We start from the raw sequence: 20,908 nt of genomic DNA on the forward strand, positions 1-20,908 counted from the left end.
ATAATTATAGGAAAATAGGAAAATTATGCCTACATTTCATGTTAACATTGCATCCCAAATAGTCCTATCTCTGTTGCATACTTTAAAAAAGTGTTTAGACAAATTAATCTATCACCTTTTTAAAGTTTTTTAAAATTGTTAACATTTGGGATATTAAAATTTTGTATTATACACCTTGATGGTTAAGTTTTAAGGTTTATTTCCCTTCCCACCCCCCAAATTTGTATCATGTGCAAAAGTTTTATATATTGAGAGACTGAATGTTTAAGATGTCTAATATTGTACAATCGTTTTTATTACTATTTTAACCCCTGTGTCCTTTGTACATGTTAGTTTTTATCATCGATGGGACGTTTCTCTTGTATATGTTTTATTCTATGGAATTACTCTATACTTTTGTTCATTACTCAGTACTGCACTAGGTTTTTGTACTTCCTATTGCAGTAATCTTTGTTTTCTTTTCAGATCTATTTGTGTTGTAAAACCTAGGGGTGACTATGTTAATTTGTCCTTTGAGATTCACTTGAACTAAGATTTATTGAGCCTTTCAGGTTGCATTACTTAGCATAAACTAATGCTGTAATCCCACTGAAATCTTACCATAATAATGATTAGTTATATGTCATCAGAAATTTTTTAAGAATTTATGCATTCTGAATGTGATTTTCCCAGTAACCTCAAGAAAGCAGATCACTTAGTTTTTACATTTTCTCTAGCATTCGTGCTGATCAATGTAAAATCATGAAATCATCCGGTTTCATTACTATCATTGGGTTGTGACTTTAAAAAACTGAATTAAAAGATTTTATAATTTTTTAAATCATTATTGGTCACACACACATCTATACCATTGTGTCTGTGGTATTTTTCAAGGAAATTTAAATTGTGGATGTTTGTCTTTAGACCAACAAGTAACCTCCTCTGGCTTTATCCGGAGTTTCCAGGGAACCTGATGGGTGCATCCGCGGAGTCTCCCTGAAGTCATGGTGCTGTTTGTTAGCCCCGGTTGCGCTGAATCATCGCTGTCTGTCAGTGAGGTGCACAGCGTTCCTTCCGTCTTGCCGGGTGTTACCTAAGCCTGCAAGTCAACTCTGAATAATGGCCTAGTGGAAGAGTTAACATATTTGGTACCTAAATATGTTATGTTATACGACGTTAACTTAAAAAAAGTTTGACGCTGTATATGGAACCCCCTCAGATCAGGCCTTGCCCCATGCATATGTAAGTTCCTAGTACTTTGGCATGTCAGAAATAATGTCATTGAAAGCATAACTTCAGTACTTAGAGATGTAGACAGTTTTCTGTATTTACAGATGTGTGTGTCTCTGTGTGTGTGCATCTTTGAGAGGTTTTTCAGGAAACACATTGGTATAAACCTCTACTGAGGCTAAAAACCATGTATTTTTAATAATTTCCTATACCAGTCACACTTTTATTTTTGTTGGCTCATTTGGTGCTTAGGTAGAATCTTAGTCTTTTTACTACCTTATGCCTGTTGGAAGAGGAGGAAGTGTCACTAATCTCCTTTTTTCCAAGATGACACATTAACTTTCGATTATTTATATTATTTCAGAACAAGAAAATATACAATTGCAAAGTGAACAGGACAACAGTTATTAAGTTGCAAGTTTCTATTAAGTTATTTTCACAGGTCAATGCAAAATGGCTCTGATATTTTGGAAAACTTCGAATATACTTCTATTCACATAACAGTTTTAAGAAATGGGTTTAACAACAACAAAAAATACAGTTAAATATTTTAACCCATCTCCACACAATGACATTTGGTTTAAATATGCTCTCAGTCATGTACTTCAAAAATCTATTCAACATAATTTTACATATTCTTTTAAAATATATTTTATAATAAGTACAAAGTAGCATTTTAATGCCTGGATATGATAAAAACATTGTGGATATAGCATTTTTTTTGTAGTAAAAGCTATGTTGCTCACTTTTCTAGGCCACTTTTGTTTTTTTAAAAATTCCTTTATACTGGAGTCCCTCATCTGCTGTGTAAATATAGAATGATGGTAGGCTTGAGATTTTCTAGATATTTGAAATGTAATATATACCCTAGTTTGAGTGTGTGCTGTTTTACAGATAGCCCTCATTTCATGCAGAGTCCTGTATTTAAATAGCTCACATCATTGCTATTCTAAGTAGTGCTTTTGCAGTCAGATATGTGAAAGGTGATTGACTTTTTTCCCACAGCTCCATAATTTATAAGAAAACATAAAATGAAAAGACTAGACCAAGATGATTTTGGTACATGGTTGTAATCTTAATACCAGTACAGAGAAGAAAGACTAAGTCTATTCAGAACAGACTGGTTAACTAACTGATCAACCTAAATTTCATGTCATAATTCCTTTTCATTGTTTAGTTTGTGTTTTTTGCATTTAATTTGTAGGTGTTGGGTGTCTTTGATTTTATGTCTTTTGAGAAATTTATGATCGGTACTTTATTTATGACATTGTAGCCTCAGCTTAGGCAATTGATTGAAATACAATATAGGGAAATTTAGTATGTATTTTTTTAAAAGCTTAAATTAGGAAAATGAACCAACAGTGTGATCGTGGAGTTGTTTTGGAGCAAGGTGAGAAGGCAATGGCAGGTTAATTTCTTTATATTTCTTTTGGTCTTTTATTATTAGAATCTTAGCTACAATATCTGATATGCTTTGCTTTTGAAATTTGTATTGTTGTGTTTTAAAGTTGTGAAGGAAGATTATAATTCATTGAGATTATATATGTAGAAGAGTTTGCAAACTGTACAGTGTAATGCCAATATAAATTATTTTTATTATTATACCAACTATAATATTTAACAGAGGCAAGAATTTTATTAATATGTTACCCAAAAATAAATGGGATGCAATGTTAGTGCAGCTGAAGCAGTTAGTGAGTGATAACATAGCACATGGTAGGATATGTTGAATAAATTAATAGGTTGAAATTATAGAGAAATTATTCAGAGGGAAAAGTTAATACATTTCCTTTTGTGGCCACAAATCCTGAATCATAAAGAACTGATTCAGGAAAGGCTAAGTCATATTCCTTTAATTTAGAGTTGGAAGATACAGTTTTTCTCTCTATATATCAAATCTGTCAGCTGTATGAATTAGATTTTGTTAACCAAGTTGAAAATAAATATGTTCATTTTTTAAAAATATTACAAAGACTTGGGTTTAAAACAGTCTGAATGCTACATTGTCTTCAGTCTCACGGTAGCATAGTCCTCTTGAGGCACGGCCGCTTTGTTCCCATCACAGTGAATACCAAGTAAGACTTGCAGCTATTTGACACACTTTACAATTTGAGACCAAAAATATTAGTACCTTTACAGCTTCACAGCCAAAGCTACTATATGTTTATTGGTCTTTCAGTATTTAGAGTCTGAGAGAGATGAAAAGGGAGGGAGAGTGGGGTGATGAGTTGGCCCTTGGGTACAATTAAAAAATCAAATTTAAAAAAAACCCCAGGGTAATTCTTGAAAGGAAAAAAAGAGCTTAAGAGGAAAAGAGATTTTCAGATTTGGGTCTGAATTTCTTGGTACCTGTCCTTGTGTGGAGAAGGTCCTACATTGGAGATGGTTACCTTATGGAGAAAGAAAATTTGAGCTGGACGCTGGCAGTGAAGCTTGATCGGCTTTGAGACAACAGTGACCACAAGCAGGGGTCATTGTGTGTTCTGGCCAGAGCTCAGGGACGTATGGAAACTGGATGGAAGCGCCAGCTTTTCTTATATGCTGAAGTTTCCCTAACCGTGTGAAATACAATGATGGGAACCTGGGATAAGGAAACTGTCATGTTCTTGCATTGTTGTTTTCTGTTATGGCTGTGGACAGAATAGCCAGTGAAGATTTTATGATGCTGTATGTAAGCTAACTGGTGGCCTTAAGTATCTGATTTATAGGTAACTTGAAGTAGTTTTAGAAAACAGGGCAGAACTGAGAGTAACAGAGTGCTGTAGTTTAATTACAGGCCCCTAATGGAAGGGTGGGAAGTTACACCTGAAGTTTATAAGAATAAGCCATCCCCAGAAGAAATACAAATGCCAATAAATAGTGAAAGATGCTCCATCTCACTATTAACCAAGAAATGTAAGATAGAACAAGGTATCCTCTTGAGCTGATTGAATTGGAAGGGTTGTTGGCAGTGCACAAGGAAATCACAGGCACGCGCTTTTGGTGGAGTGTGAGTTGACAGGAGCCTTCTAGGAGACGGTTTCTTTGCCACCGAAAACCACCTGCCCACTTAGCCTCCTTTGGTGTGAGGACCAGCTTCCGCAGGACCTCCTCCGTGACCAGACTCATGGAAGCTTTGACTCCTTCTATTACTTCCAGGCTCAGGTGATGGTACAGGAGTGTGTGATAGAATGTGTCCACAGCAGCTGCTTGGAGGTGTTAGGTAGCAAGCCCAGTTCAGGGGGCAAACTTTGACAAGGAGAGGCAGGACATGGGAGGGTACTGGCAGTGAACTTGCTCTTCCTTCCTCGCCTCTTCTGAGATATGGTAGTTCATGCAGCCTGACTCTCCTGTGTGACCTCAGTCAGTGAAGCCAGCTCAGTAACCGTGCTGTGTTTTATTTGCTTCTCCTTAACTTTCCTTACCTGCCTTACCTCCCTTTCCCTCTCATTTTTCATATCTTGGGATTTCACCTCCTGTGAATTCTTAAGATTGGATACTTTGCCTCCGGTTCCTTTGCTGAGGGAATGTAGGCTAAGAAACTATCAATCCCACTTCTGAGCCTCTATTCCACAAAAATACTTGGGAGTTCTAGAAGACACTGCAGTATTGTTTACCTTCCTGAAAAGTTGGAAATTATCTAAATGGTCATCAAGAGGGAAATGGTTAAATAGTTATATATAATGGAATACTATCTAGCAATAACATGAATGACATAGGAAGTTGTCCATGATATATTATGTGAGATAAAGTGCGGGTCAGTATGTTTAGTGTGATCTCATTTTGATAAATGAAGTCACTAGACAAATCACGTAGGTTTGTGGCAACTTGTGATTTTTAGAGTTTTCCTCTGGGTAAATCTGTAAGTACAAACCATGAGCTAGAGTTGCTTCATAGTAAAGGATGGAAACAAAATATGAGAGTATTACCCCATAGGATTTGAAGGAAAATAGTGAAATATAACTTTAAAATCTATGTAGATTATAATTTTCCTTTGATAGTATTTACTGACATTATAATCGACTGTGAGGATTTGTCTCTTCCTGCCTCTAAACTTTAAGTCCCAAGAGGTTAAGGCAGCATATTGTCTAGGTAACTAACCCTTGTACTTCTAGTCAGGAGGCAGTGACCAATAGTTGAATTGATGAATAAATGAGAAATAATATGTATATACAGTGAAGTATGATATCTGTTTTCTAAGTCATTTGTAGAACTATAGCTACTGAGCTTTTTGGACATATAATGTTGCTAAAAATGTTTCAAAGCTACATAAGTGGAACCAACATTCTCAATTCATTTAATCAAACAATTTTATTTTATATGTCCATAGGATTTGACAAAGGAGATGGTGAACTACCATTCAGTTTCCATATTATGCAGCCTAACTATAAACTCAGGGTCAGACCTATCCTGGGAGACAGCAAACCAATAAATCAGTTTTACAAATGATATGCCCCAAAGGAGTGTTTACCGGTTAGTTGAGCCAACTTATAAATGAGTATCTTAAGACCACGAGTAATTAAATAGGGTCTGGAGTCGAGGGTCCCCGTAAAGTGAATGGCAAGTTTCCTGGTATTTAAGAGCTGTTACCTCCTTTACACCAATTCTTATTCTAACTTCACTGATAATCTCTGTGTATGTGTTTTAGCTTTCACTTTTCAATAGTGCAAGCTAAATAATCTCTATTATAACTATTAGAAAATAAAAGGAAATCACTTAGAAACAGCAAGTTTTCTGGACCATTAGGAAGCATTTCTTAAGCTTTTTAGTCTGTTATTTCAGGTATAAGCAAACTACTAATAAAAATAAAATTTAATGAAGATTTTTTTTAATAATAAAGCAAAGTTATTTACTTAAAATTTAAATACACCAAGGAATGCATCCTTAATTCCTTTCTTCAGCAGGCCAGGAAGACCGCAGGTGCTGGGAAAGTGCCAGGCTCTTGCTGAATGAGCATTATAGTCACACTGTGGGGCCACTTACAAATCTCTTGACAGATTGCCGTAATCTGCCTGTGACCGCCAAAAGCCTGTGAGCTTAAAAAAATTAAGTCAGAATATTTAAAATACTGTCTATGGTAATCCAGATTAGGTAGTAGAACTATCATCTATAGCTAGACTTTGGTGGATAGTTTGATGTACTTGATATTTTTCTTACTGTAAGAAATAGGATGATGCCTAATCTTTTAAATATTTGAAAATGGATAACTGTAAAGACATTGTTTAAACTGTGTATTGATTGGTTTTACTTTTATTATTTTTATTAATTATATTAATAGTTTATTTCCTTTCTAAATGCTTTTTAATGTTCTTCCCAATCCAGAGATTCTGTAATTCAGTGGATGTAAAGATAGCAAACAAAATATTAAATTCCTATTATTTGCATTGTGCTTCTATGATATAGCTATTGCATTGTGCTTCTATGATACAGCTATTGAGTTATAAAAAAAGATTTAATAATATGTTCATTTGTTCATTTATTTTTTTTCATTCAGTCAGCTTGCCTGGCATTACTGCTAGATTTGGGTATAACAAAAGTAAACAATCCTTTTCTCTCAGAGAGATTAAAATCTACTGAAAGAGGAAAAACATTTAAACTGGTCATTTTGGTGGAGGGTGAAGACCACTAATAACATTGTGAACAAAGGGTCGTGGAACCGCAGGAACGACTGTCTGCTCGCTGACTGTTGGAAAGCCTTGTCGGTCACCTACCCTGGGTCATACGGTCTGAGTAGGTTTATTATTGAAAGAAGAGGATGGTGAGGCATTTTGAGTAGAGGCAGAAAGTACAAGGGAATGGAAGTATAAGAGAGTTTGATATATTCAGAAAATGGGGAGAAGTTTAATGTGTATAGGTCATTGGTTAGGAAGATATGGATAGATAGATGAGGGCATTATGAAGTTTTGCCTGCAGTGAAGAGAAACTACCCTTTACAGCTCTTTTAAAGGAAAACATTTTACTTTTATAATTTATTCATATATTAAAAAATATTTCAATGCCCACTACTTGGCACACCTTACATTGTTACTTGGAATTATTAATGTAATGATTTAAACTTACATGTAAGAAGTTTGGATATTGATCTAGAAAAATTTATATGTGAAAGAGGTTTCATGACTTTATTTGAAAGAATAAAGAGGTAGATTAGAAGAGTGTGAATGTATCTTTTGTGCTTAAATTTTTAAATTTCAAATGGTAGATTGTTATGGGAAAATTACAGAGCAATATGTAGGTCTAATATCTTTAAAGAAAAACTGTTAAAACACTTTTTTGAATTCTGAATTGATATTTTAATATACACCCTCATAATAGTATAAATAAAAATACATTCTTAATCATAAAATACAGAAAATGTTCATTTTTTTCTTACTGATTTTAGTGTGAATATACTTATCAAGCGATTAGAAATAGAATTCTGTCAGGATGTTTTCTTAGTTATTTATTCATTTATTTTACTGTTTACACCATTGCAGACGTCCCCACTTTGCCTCCCCTTTGCCTCCTCCACTCAGCCCCACCCCCTCACCACGTTGTTCTGTGTCCATGGGCTATGCAAGGATGTTTTCTCTTTTCAATTTGTAATTTCAACTGTGTTATTTTTGTTTACCAAGGTCTGAAGGATTGTCTTGCATAAACATTTGATATCCAATATAGTCAGTCTGTTAGCGCAGCTCCATTGTGAGATAGGCCTTATTTACTAGATTCTATTATAACCCACACTGGCCAAGATGGAATGTCAGAAGGAACAGCTATCACTCTCGTCTTCAGGGGAACAATCAGCAAGTTCAAGGAAAAAGCAGAGGCTGCTTAGGTGAAGGTATTTTGGAGTGGGTGGCAGTTCGAGCTATCAGTTTTATGTCATATGTTGAGTATTGACAAATTCATTTCAGATTAGTGGGGGTTTTTTGTCCTGTTTTGTTTTGAGGATTACAGAACTCTTGGACATTATTTGATATAGCCTGAAAGTATCCTTCTTTCTGACAGCTTTGGGGGTAACAAAATAGACCAGATTAGGCGGTCAATTAATAGTAACGTAAGAAATATTTCACCAACATAGTTGAAAAATCATTATCTTAGACTATGTTTATTATTTATATTTAATTACACAGCCTATGAAACTTTCTTTTAACTCACAAAATATAATGGATGCTTTGAAAATAAATGACTCCAACTTATTAATTGTTATAGAGGTTACAACCTAATTGCGAGGGACTGCTTCCAAATCACGTGTATAGTAAATATTTTTATAGAGACATGGTCATAAATAGTCCCAGGAAATCCCTCATTTTCAATTTTATGTTGTTGGTTTGCTGCTTTAAAGTTGAATATAATTAGAATAAATAATACGCCAATGACTTCATTTTATGTTTTGAGTCAAAGCTTACTAAATTAAACCTTACTCCCAAAGAAACATCTTGGAGGAAAAATATACAGTTTACTGGGTTTAGATGTTTTCTTGAGATCATGTGTGTTTGATCTTTCCAATTGTAGAATTGAAGAGCAGTGTATAATACAACGAGATGCTAAAGGTCTTTTCCTTGTGCAGGCACCTTTCGTTTAACAGAATCCTGAAGAAGAGGAGTTCATTCATTAAATAATTAATTGATTTAAATTTTTCATCTTTTCCATGGAATTTGAGGATCTTGACATTGTACATATGAGGTCTGTCCAGAAGGTACCCAGCCATATAATATGAAAAATAGAGACACTTATTAAAGAAGATAGAAGAGGCAAGAAAAAATGTACATAGGACAATGACACCTCAGTCTCCTTCAAAGTAGGCACCTTGTCACCTCACACAGTTTTCCCAGTTGCCATCAGCTGCCCCATTGTATTTTCCTGAATGTCATCAACGGTCTGAAATTTCTTCCCTTTCAAAGGTGATTTTAGTTTTGAGAAAAGCCAGAAGTCACAGGGTGCCAATCTGGGTTGCGGAGGGGTGAGTCACCTGGGTGATTTGACATTTCGCCAAAAAACTCTGCAGGAGATGTGACGCATGAGCAGGCATATTACTGTGATGAAGCTGCCAATTACCAGTTGCCCATAGCTGTGGCCTTCCAAATCACCTGAATAGTTTCCGTGGAGGAATGATCAAGCTTAACACAAAATTTGATGCAGATTCATTGATGTACTTGCTTAGTCATTTTAAATGCGATGGCCACACAGTACACATACTCACTCAACGGCATCTACCGCCCCCACTGCCTAGCACAGTGAAGTCATTGTTCACACATGCACATTCCAGTCCACTCTCCTTGGCTGCTAGATTACATCGGTGTCACACAAACTGTTCTCGTTATATTAACAATGGCTGGACTTTTTCTGGACAGACCTCATGTATTACCAGATGCAACACCAGCGTCCTCTCACACTGTATGTTCTAGTTAAACTAAAATGAATGTGTGAAAACGCCCTTTAATGTACTAACAGCTCAGTGAGGTTCCCCAGGCCCTAGTGAACCCGACCTTAACATTGGCACTAAGGGTAGTCACAGAAGCCAGTCTCCTCTTTGCCTGTCATCATCAGGATATTCGTTCGTTGCCCATCCACAGTGAGTCCTAGTTAATAAGAGCTGAGTCTCCTTAGCCAAACTAAGGTTGAACATTTCAGTCTCTGAACTGATGAACCGCTCTTTTGCCTCCCATCCTAGGATACCCTTAACAAACTGTACGGATAAAATTTGGAGGAAATTATAGGAAACAGAATAATAAATTATAGTTATGGAAAAGTGCAAAAACTAAATTATTGACCATGGTTTCAAAATTAGAAATGTTAAGGTGGACGGGAGCCAAATTATTATAATATTAGCTATTTCTCTTGAACAACTGGGCCAGCTTGAGCATTGTGGTATACTACCAGATTGCCCTTTGAGCTTGTCACTTTCAGCATCCTAATGGTATGTGTAATTTTAGAGTTTTATAATATGAATTATTTTTAGTGTTTTTACTACTAGATCCTGAAAAATATCATGACTTTTATTAGAACACTTGAAACTATTTGTTTTAAGATTTGGTATCTTCTAAGTGAGATTGTATTACTTGTGAAGAGGAACAGTTTGATACTGGAATATTTGTTTCTCTTTATAATGAAGTTTAACCACAATTACTTTTACACTAAACTTCTTGGGAACCATAAACTCAAATGTAAGTGTTTAATTCTTATTTTCAGGTCCTCTGTAATCTGTATCTCTATCCCTAATGTTGTAAACCCAGACTTACCTCTAACTTTACACACCATAAATGGACTTCTGCCCTACAGACTTCCCTATCGCCCCTCAAATACAGGGGGTCTCATGCTGCTTCCTGAAACACCGCCTTTACTGTCTTTACCTGTGTTTTTCTTTTGACCTGATTCTTGTTCAATCCATGAAGCCTCCAATCCATGGATTCCCCATTTTCTGTAAACCTGCATTTACCATTCATAGTGTACATTTTAATATTTGATCTTATACCTTTCAGTGATAAGGTCAGTACTTAAGAGAATAACTGCTTAACAGTACTTAACTGTGTTGAGTTGCATTGAACTGAAAAAAATTAGGGATATTTGTTAACATAAATTATGCCTCATAATGTGGCACATAAGCTCTTTGAATGTGATTCTAACAATTACATACATTTCTCATCGCCTTTTTGAAAACATTCCAGTTGCTGAATCATAGTTATTCACTGATGGGCTATTTTGAGCCATGCTGTACGAGAGATATTTTAAACTAGGATGTATGTATTATCAACATTGATTAAAAAGCTGGTGTTTGTAATACAGCAGATTTTTATGGCATAATACATTTAGTGTTTGTGTATGTTTATATGTCTACATTCATTGTATGGAAATTCTCTTCTGTTTCTTCAATTCATTTTTCCTCCCTCAAAAGAAGCCACTCATCTGGTTCATCTTAGTCTCTCCCTCTCTTTGAGTGATTATAATTTTTCTCTGACTTCTGATTTTAAGTTTCCTTAGCACTGATCTGACTATTGAGATCTTTTGAGCAATATTCGACCGACCGGCAAAGGCAGGTGCGTTTTTGGTTTGTTTTTTTTCCCCTAATCTAGTGGGCAAATGAGCTAGTAACCTCTGATCTGTCACTGAGACAAGGTGAGATCGAAGGAGAGGCCTTTCTTAGGACCTCTCAGGTGAATGCTGAGAAAAGGTAGGTCCCTCTCCAACGAAGAGACTGGGGACAGGTCAGCCTTCCAGGATGGTTTAGGCCGGACCGAGTAAGCGGGATGCAACATGTCGAGGACCACGTGCAGCGGGTGGGACTCCTCTCCTCCTGCTAAGGGAGTGTATCTTTAGAGTTGGGCCCCTGACGGTTCAGGTTTTACTGCCAGGGTAGACCTCTGTCCAACCCTTGGCACCTCCATCCTCTCCTTTCTGGCGTGCTCATTCTTCCAGGCTCGTGCTGGTTGTCGAATGACTCCAGCATGCGACATGGAGGGAGAGGGAGCCAGGGATCTGTGTTTTGTCTGCCACCTTCCTACTGTTTTTAGGATAAGCTTGCTGTTAATGCTGTCTTTCTGATGTTCCCAGAGTTTTCAGGTTTCCAAGGTTTCTATTTAATATAATTTCTGAATACTCAGTAAGTTTTTGTTACAGTGAAATGTTACAAAAGATAATTTATTTGAACTCTTGCTAAATTAAGGTCAACATTTGATCATATAGATGGTCTTCTACTTAAGATTTTTTGACTTTAAGATGGTGCAAAAGTGATACATATTCAAGTAGAAACTGTACTTCGAATTCGGAACTTTCACGTTCCTTGAGCTAGTCGGTAGGATACTGTCTCCATGCCGGACAGCGGCAGTGAGCCTGGCTCCTGTCGGCCGCAGCTTCGCGAGGGCAGACAGGCAGTACTCTGCAGTGTGGGTTGGGTGCTGTGTTTTGTGTTTTCACATCCTGTCATGTCCACGGAACGTCCATCTGTGCCCCCTGCTTCTGGTGAAAAGAGGAGGAAGGCAATGACTCTTGAGATGAAACTCAAGATAATTGCCTGACTATAGGCAATTGTAAGTGTGCTGAGCACGTTTAAGGTAGGCTAGTCTAAGTTACAGTATTTGGTAGGTGAGGTGTATGAAATACATTTTTGGCTTATGATATTTTCAACTTGTGACGGGTTTATCAGGACATTAACTGCATCATAATTTGAGGAGCCTCATCCTGTGAATTTTTCTGATATTCTTCACAGTTAATTGAAAGGTATAGGTGGGAATACCTCTTAGTATTGCATATTAGTTGTTTCTATTTCATGCTCTATCAGTCTCTTAGCCAATGAACGTTCTGCTTGCCTGCTGTTCTATGACCAGTACTTTCACTCGTTCCTGGACCAACTGCATCCAGGGTGAAGTTTGCTGTGAATTTTCTCCAAGTTGACCCTCAGCAGTAACAGAAAACACCAGAGCAATTACTGCCCACACATTAATGGTCTTCTAATCTCCAGCCTTGCATGTAATTGCTGCTGTCAAATACAATTGCCGTCTACTTGAGGTTCTTACCCTGGTGGCAGTCGTGCATGCAGTGCCTTGATACAGACTTAGAAAATGAGAAGAGAGTTTTTGAAACTTTTTGAAGGTTTGCTTATAAACTTATCTACTTTGAAAATTTAAAATTATAGAATTACCATTACCTTTTTTTTCTGTTTTTAGAAGACTGACCTGAGTAAGTTTGACAGTAATAAGAGAATAATAATTAAAAAATAGATTTGAAGGTTCAATGATTGTAATCATATTTCTGAATAATTAATTATGAATAAATTTCCTTTATGGATTAGTACTATATTGGCCCCAGTTCAGGAAATGTCGTTCTAAGCTGGTGTTACTTTTTAAAGGAGTATGTATCCTAGTTAAATCCCTACGTAATCTAGAATTAATTCTATTTTGTGATTGGAGTGATAGGACAAGGTCATAATTGAGTGGCTGTAGATTAGAGATTCCCTATTACAGTGATGCCTCTTTGACTCCAGATCTGGGGAATAAACTTACATTCTACAAAAAAAAAACAAATGCATTCTTTTAAATAGCTAAACTTTTTTATGTTTAGGTGAAAAACTCTTGCTCATGTGGTAAGTTTCCTAGCTTCCTTAAACGTAGTTTACTAAACACAGTATATTTACTAATCATAGTAATAATTAATATGATGAGCTTATAAGCTAGCTAAGGTAACTTTTTTATCCCTTCACCTACTGTTTCTCAATTTTCTGTTCTTTTGGGTTGCTTTTTTTCCTCTTAATTGAGGCACATTATAATTTACACACAATACAGTCCACCCGTTTGAAGTGTTCAGCTCAGTGGTTTATAGCATATTCACAAGGTTGTGTAACCAATACAATTCCACAGTCAGTTTTAGGACATTTCCTCGCCTTGGAAAAGACACTCCATACCCTTTAGCTACTAGCTTCATTCTCCCCATTTCCCACAGTCCTAAGCAACCACTGATCTACTTGATTGACATATTTGCCTATTCTGGACATTTCAAATAAATGGAATCATATTACATGTGATATTTTGTGACTGGCTTCTTTCAAAAATGTTAAGAAAGTCTTAGGAGAAAATACATTTACATTATTTATTGAAAAAAATCCGCCTACAAGTGGACCTGCACAGTTCAAACTGTTCCACAGTCAACTGTTTATCAAACACACTGCTTTCGTTGGTGGTACTCTTTCAACCAAATTTTGAGCTGTTAGTCAAGAAGCGTGATTTGCTATAGGTCAATGATAGGCTATTACGTAATGTATCAAAGTGGCCTGATTATGCATCTGACTGGTGGAATTTAGGTCATGAGCCTGCATATCCTGCTGCAAGAGTCTGAGAAATGAGGTTTTGAGGATTCTCTTGGAAAGTTGGGATGCACAATATGGAAGGCTAGTGTTCCAAAGACTGATAAGCCACAGGCAAGATGTACACTAAACTTGTCTTGCTTTATCAATCTCTAAACCTCTCTTTAATGAAATCATTCATTCTATTGTTACCAAACAAAAGGACCTGTGGTGGGGGTTGCCCAGATGCTATTACCAAAACAACGACACCCTCCTTCCCCGGGACCCCTTGGTTGTGGGTCCTTTGCCCACCGCCCTTGGAATTATGGCTCTGAATGGCAGAGTTTGGTAAAAAGGAAAGGAACTATTTATTCAAAAGTTATACAGGTTTGATTAATGGCTAAATGTCACCCTTAAACCTCAAAATCCCTTCAAAACAATCACCAGCACACACGCCGTCCTGCCTTCCCCCCTTTGCCCAGTTAGGCCAGTCAGTCCAGTCAGGGGTACCGTCCTTCAAAAGAAAACATAAGTCCGGGGCCCGGCTAGGCAGGCCTCTCGCGGGTCTCAGCTCCATCTGCTGCGTTGCCGCGATCTCCAGCTCTTAATCCATAACCATGTGGCACCTTCTCATGGTCCGCTAGCAAGAGTCCTTTCTCCCCTCTTTCTTCCCGCATGGTCTTCACACTGTTCCCCAGAGTCTGTGACCCTTTCTCTCTCCTGCAGGCCCCTGTCTCTCCTCTTTCTCTCACAGCTACATTCTGTAGTAAGTCTTTTAAACCTTCCTGATTAGCTTTGGTGATATGCAAAATAATCCTCTTTGCAAATAAGGAACGGAGCTATCCTGTTATTGCCACGCAAACTGACTTCTCAATGGCCCTGCTGAAGGCTCCCATCCCCCATGGCAGCCTGCCCTGGGGTGGGGAGAATATATTTTTCTTGGACATCCCAATCTCTGGACCCCCAAAATATCCTTCTGAGGGGGGCCCTGGCTGTGCCCCGTTACACTATTAAGATCATTGGTTGAATGGAGGCAAATGTAATGGAAAAGGGTATGGAATGGAAATACACCTAGTTTAGCAATGTTAATCTATTCATTCGGGTATTCCCATTCATGCTTTTCATCAGAAATCATTCATGGGTATTAGAATTCTGGGAAGATGATAGTGGTCGTAGTATAGTTTTTGATTATTCCCAAATGCTTCCTTTGCAGAATAACCAGGATAGCATAACCCAAAGCTCTTAGGCAACATCTGTAACGAAACTAGTTGATCAAAGAAAGTAGGGACAAACCATCAACAGCTGCAGGATTTGTGTAGCCTTGATATTTTCATAGGAGAGAACACAGGGAGTCTGGCTGACCTGAGAATGGCAGAATCCTAAGGTGCCAGTAGGTAAGGTTTAGAGGGATTTTGCTTCAATTCTTGTCTGAGTACGTGGGGTTCATGGTGAGGTTCTCCAGATCTGTCTGCACTGTAGAGCTTCCCAGATTAAGCAGCCAAACTCCCTTCAATGCAAAGCCTCACACAGTGATCTGCTGGGAATTTACTCAAAACCAAGCAGTAAAGGGATAATAAAGACAAAAGGAAAAAGAACCAGATAAAAGTGGGAGTGAGGACTGGAGCCAAGCAATTTGAAAGTATCCCAAAGACCAGACTTTTAAAAACATCATGAAAACAACAGGAAAGGGAGCTGTAGACCCCCAAACTTATGCTGATCCACGTTTCTATCTGGAAAATTCAAGAATACTATTATCATGTAAAGGTGAGCAACAGAGAGGACTGTGGTTGAAGCCTTATACAAAGTTACTGTAGTTCAGGAGAGGCTAGTATCATTATTAGATGAGCTAACATTTATATAATATCTACTTTGTGCTGAGCATGTTCTATTTTACAATTTACTGTGATATATTAAAAATAATTTTTGTGGTGATTGCTGGGGGGAGAGGGTATAAGACAACTAAATGGTAATGGAAAAAATACAATAAAGATAAATTTAAAAATAAAATATGTTAAGCACTCATATGAGGTAGTTACTATTCCTTTTTTTTACAAATGAGGATTCTGAAGCAGAGAGATTAATTTACTCAACGTCGTACAACTAGACCTATAAACAAATTCAGCAAAAATATAAAATAAAATGGAAGCCAAATCGGTAGCACATGGAGGCAAGAAACCCTGCCTTGCATATATTAGTGCATATATTAGCCTGATAACATTTGGAATAGTTATTTTTCAGTTAGAAAAGAAAGGTTCATAAGGTCTTAAATCTTGACCCTGCAACTGATGTGAAATCTGAATCCAAATGGTAAAGATCCAGCCAAAGACACATCCTTTCCCATCTGAGTGAAGGAGCATTTCAGTGTCTCAAATAATGTAGTCTGAGGCAATGTCAGAATTGGCAAATTTTATCCTATTGGCTGCCAAACTGGAGTCTCTTCCTTTAACTGCTGACGCAACATAAAAATAACTTAATGGATTTTGAGTAGAGAGAAATGAAATAAACTTCTTAAGCCTTTATGAGAAACATTTCATTGGAGTGGAAATCGAGAGGCTAAAGTAGCCAAAGTTTACCCCTTCTTACAGATGAAGTGGATGGAGACGAAAACTAATGCATCTTTGGCAGCTTGATTCTGAATTCAATCTGATAATGGCAGATATTTTTTGAAAAATTATTTATGCTTAAGATATAATCTTCCCTTTCCCTCCACCCCAGAAAAAAAGTTGTCAGCAGCATCCTAACATGCTTTGTGCTGTTGCTTCGGAGAGAGGCATTCATTTCAGGAAGAAGGCACATGTTTAGAATACACTATAATCAAATTGTGGAGTCATACTTTTCCCTAAAGATTTTAATTACAACCATATTATGCTTTATGCATAAAGATGTTCATCATACCTTTATGAGAGGAAAAGTGAAAATAACCTAAATAGGCAACTGTCAGAGAATGGTTAAATGAATTATGGTGCATTACTGCCTGGAATGTGATGCTGGTTTTTAAATTACTGTTTGTGGGACTTCTGCTCCTGGGCATGGAGCAGTAGGGATGAGATTGACTCTTTGGCCCAAAACAAGAAGAAAACTAGACACAACAGGTGAAATAATGATTTTCAGAAATGACACTAAAAGTGGTGGAAGACTAGCCAAGGAGGGAAGCCAAGCAGTGCTGCGTGCTGTTGCCTCAGCTCACGACCTGGGAGCAGTTTGCAGGCCACAGTGATGGGCGGTGGGATCCAGAGAGCTCGGCCAGCTGTGTCCCCAACTTGAGCTAGAAAACACCAGGCCCAATACTAGAGAGGGCGTCCCTGCAGAAGGAGCGAGAGCTCCAGAGACCTGCAGAAGGGTCCCTGTGGCTGAATGCTAATCTGTGTGTGTGTGAAAGGGAACTAACAGGCGGGGAAAAGAAATACAAGAAAGCAGGAGGCCAAGCGATTCTTGGAGCTGACGCGGGACCGAGAATATTTCATTTCCTACTAGTCAGAGTGGAAAGAAAGTGTAATACATGGGGCATTTGATAGAGGCCTCGAAAGGATTTCACCTTTAGTGAGGCTACATTAAGCTGCACATTAGAGGCTGCTCTGCCCCTGCCTTAACAGGGCTTTAAAGTGAGTCCTGAAAGGATCAAATTGATTCCTGCATAACTGTGCTCATGCCAAAACAAGGTCTAACATAATTTAGAGGAACACAACAAAATCAGCAAACAAGAGTGTAAAATTTACAATGTCTGGCTTACAGTAAAAGTCTTTCAAGCATTCAAGGACAGCAGAAAAATGGGACCCATAACCAAGGAAAAAAAACCTGTCAGTGAAAGCAGAAATAATAGAGAAGAAAACGGCTATTATAAATATATTCTATATATTCATGACAGTAGAGGAAAACATGAACATAATGGAGAGAGAAATGCAAGACCCAATAAGACCCAAATGGAACTTACTAGAGAAGGAAGAAAATAGTATTTGATATGAAAAAATACACTGGGTAGGATTAACAGCAGATTAGAAGTTGCATAAGAAGAGATTAGTGAACTTGAATATGTGAAGCTAATAAAAATCAAGCACAAAGCATAAAAAGGCTGAACAAAAAATGAACAGAGCCCCAGTGAGCAATGGGAAAATATCAAGCAGTGTAGCATATTGGAGTCCCAGGAAGAAGAGAAAAAGCATGAGAGAGAAGAGAATAAACAAAAATTTAACGAACGACAACTGAAATTTTAAATATTTGATGAAAATTATCAAAGTGTTTCATCCTTAACAGCATTGACATTGGGGACTGGATAATTCTTTGTTGTGGAAGGCTGAACTGTGCATTGTAGGATGTTTAGTAGTAACTCCAGTCCCTTTTTACTAGGTGTCAGTGGGACCACCTACTTACAACAAATTACCCCAGACATTGCCAGATATCGTTAGGGGAAGAGAGGGGACAAAAATCTTCCCTAGTTGAGAATCACTGCCATTAACCCATAGATGCAAGAAGCTCAATGAACCCCAAGCAGAAGCAGCACCAAAACACATCATAATCAAATTGATGAAAACCAGTGAAAAAAAATAAAAGCACCCAGATTCCCCCATCCCAAAATGATACAGAGGAACAAAGGTAAGAAGTACAGCAGACTTCTTTTCTGAAAGCTGAAGTCAGGGGCAACATCAAAAGGAAAAATCTATCAACTCATATTTCTATACCATTTAAAGTAGCTCTCAAAAATGAAGGTGAAATTTATTTGCCATTGATGAGAAAGCCACAGGTAACATTACATTCATTGGTGAAAGACCAAAAGCTTTTCCCTTAAGATCAGGAATAAGACAAGGATGCCTGCTTTCACCAGTGCTACTCAACATTGTACTCTAAATTCTAGCTAGAGCAATGAGACAAGTAAAAGGAATGAATAGCAGCCATATTGGAATGGAAGAAGTAAAACTAGTCCTGTTGACAGATAATATCATCCTACCTATAGAAAATCCAAAGAATCCTCAAAAAAACTACTTGAGTTAATAAAAGAATTCAGTAAATTTGCAAGATACGAGAGCAACATGCAAAAATCAGTTGTGTTTCTATACACCAGCAATGAACACCCCAAAATGGAAACTAACAAAATAATTTACAGTAACATCCAAAAGAATAAAATACCTAGAAATAATTTAAACCAAGGAGGTGAGAGATTTTATACTGAAAACTATAAACCATTGCTGAAACAAATTAAAGAAGACCTACATAACTGGAAAGACATCCCATGTTCATAGATTGGCAAATTTTTTATTGTTAAGATGGCAGTACTGCCTGAAGTGACCTACAGATTCAATGAAATTTCTCTGACAATTCTAAATGCCATTTTTGCAGAAATGAAAAACCCAGTCTTCAGATTCAGATGGATTTACAAAGGGCCCTAAATAGTCAAAACACTATTGAAAAAGAATAAAATTGGAGAATTCACACTTGCAATTTCAAAACTTACTGCAAAGCTACTATAATTGTAGCAGTGTGGTATTGGCTTAAGGATAGACCAGTAGAATAGAACTGAGTCTAAAAATAAACCCACACTTTTATGGCCAGTTGATTTTCAATAAGGGTATCGATACTGTCAAATTGCAGGAGATGTGGACCTTTGCGGAGATTGCAATTTAAGCTTTTCAGACAGTAATAACATCCAAGTTCACTGCTTCCACATTACATGTTTTGGAAGAATCTTATTTCTAAATTTAATCTTCATCTTGTGCTTTTTGAGAATACCAAGGGGCACGGCCCATTGAATGCTTGATTTTGGACGGTGTTGCCATAACTGTTTTTTTTTTCCTTTTATTTTGGCTCTCCTTTCTTCTCTCCTTTTCACTGCCTAAAAATATTTTCTTTATGATTGCATTTGAAGTTTTAACTACAGTTTAGTTTCTGTTTGTGGAACTTTAATTTTGTTAAGGGAGGTATGATTTTCCTGATTACCTTTTATATCTGATATTTACATTTCATAATTTGTTTTCATTTTTCCATGTGGAACTCCATATTTTCTACAGCGAACATAGTTAACCTCTTACAGTAGACCAGGCGAATGGCTCTTAGGGGGCTCCAGCAGCAGTTGTGGAGCGACCTTGTGGAATGACCTTAGTTTGCTAGTGAGTACTCATTCCACTGCTTGATGACCTGGGAGTCTGCTTGCCTTTCTGAATCCATCTCGAACCTGTGACTAGTGCCTTGCAGAAATGGTGGCCAAGCTCTCAGTATTCCTTAGCGAAGCAGGATTTTGTAACTGATTTAAATATACACTGCTTTAATCCACATCTCTTTTTTTCTATTCCCCCTCGCCCCACAGTCACCAGAGAAGAAGGGAAAAGCAGCAAATACTGGTTTTGGCGGACCAGTTGTTAGTTCTCTGTATCATGAAGAAATCATCAGGTAATTTTCTCTTCTGGTTGTTGATAATAGCAATATCTCTCTATCTCTATGTACATCATGTATATGAATGTATGTATGTATGTATGTATGCATGCATGTATCTGTATATTTTTAATCCTGAAAACTTCCATTTGTGAAGACCTTTTTCTTAACCTAAAACTGATTTGGTGGTATTTCTAGTAGGATAATAAATGGAAGGAAAGAATTTTTAAGGTATATAATCCCTAAAATCAGCAAGTGTCTGAATCAGTACTAGACAGTAACCTTGCCTAGCATGTAAGTAGTTGGTAGGATAAGGTTTTATGTCTCAGACAGTCTAAGCTGTGGATTTGTGTTGGTGTTAGTTTTCCTCAGAATACCAGTTTTTTAATGACTTCAATTTGTATAGTTTATTTACTTGAGCTACAAATTAAAAATCACTTTAGAGTGAAAAATGGCTCATGAAGGAAAACATTGTGGAGGGTCCTCAAAAAATTAAGCAGAGAATTACTGTATGACCCAGCAATTCTAATTCTAGTTCTATATCCCAAAGAACTGAAAGCAGAATCTGAACGACATGTTTGCACACCCACGTTCATAGCAGCACTATTC

The 20,908-nt window shown here is 37.2% G+C and overlaps 1 protein-coding gene across 1 annotated transcript in view; it reads left to right on the top strand.

Moving 5' to 3' along the window:
• The window catches only part of ACBD6 (acyl-CoA binding domain containing 6), a 127,520-nt gene that overhangs the window by 19,602 nt on the left and 87,010 nt on the right, over window positions 1-20,908 (top strand). Inside the window, exon 4 of the mRNA XM_054587696.1 lies at window positions 20,235-20,317. Within this exon, the coding sequence (XP_054443671.1) occupies window positions 20,235-20,317 (83 nt within the window). The remainder of the gene's footprint in view (window positions 1-20,234; window positions 20,318-20,908) is intronic.

Source organism: Pteronotus mesoamericanus, unplaced genomic scaffold, assembly GCF_021234165.1.
Source record: "Pteronotus mesoamericanus isolate MK-2021 breed Mesoamerican mustached bat unplaced genomic scaffold, CSHL_Meso_final scaffold_1186, whole genome shotgun sequence".
NCBI classification, from domain to species: Eukaryota; Metazoa; Chordata; class Mammalia; order Chiroptera; family Mormoopidae; genus Pteronotus; species Pteronotus mesoamericanus.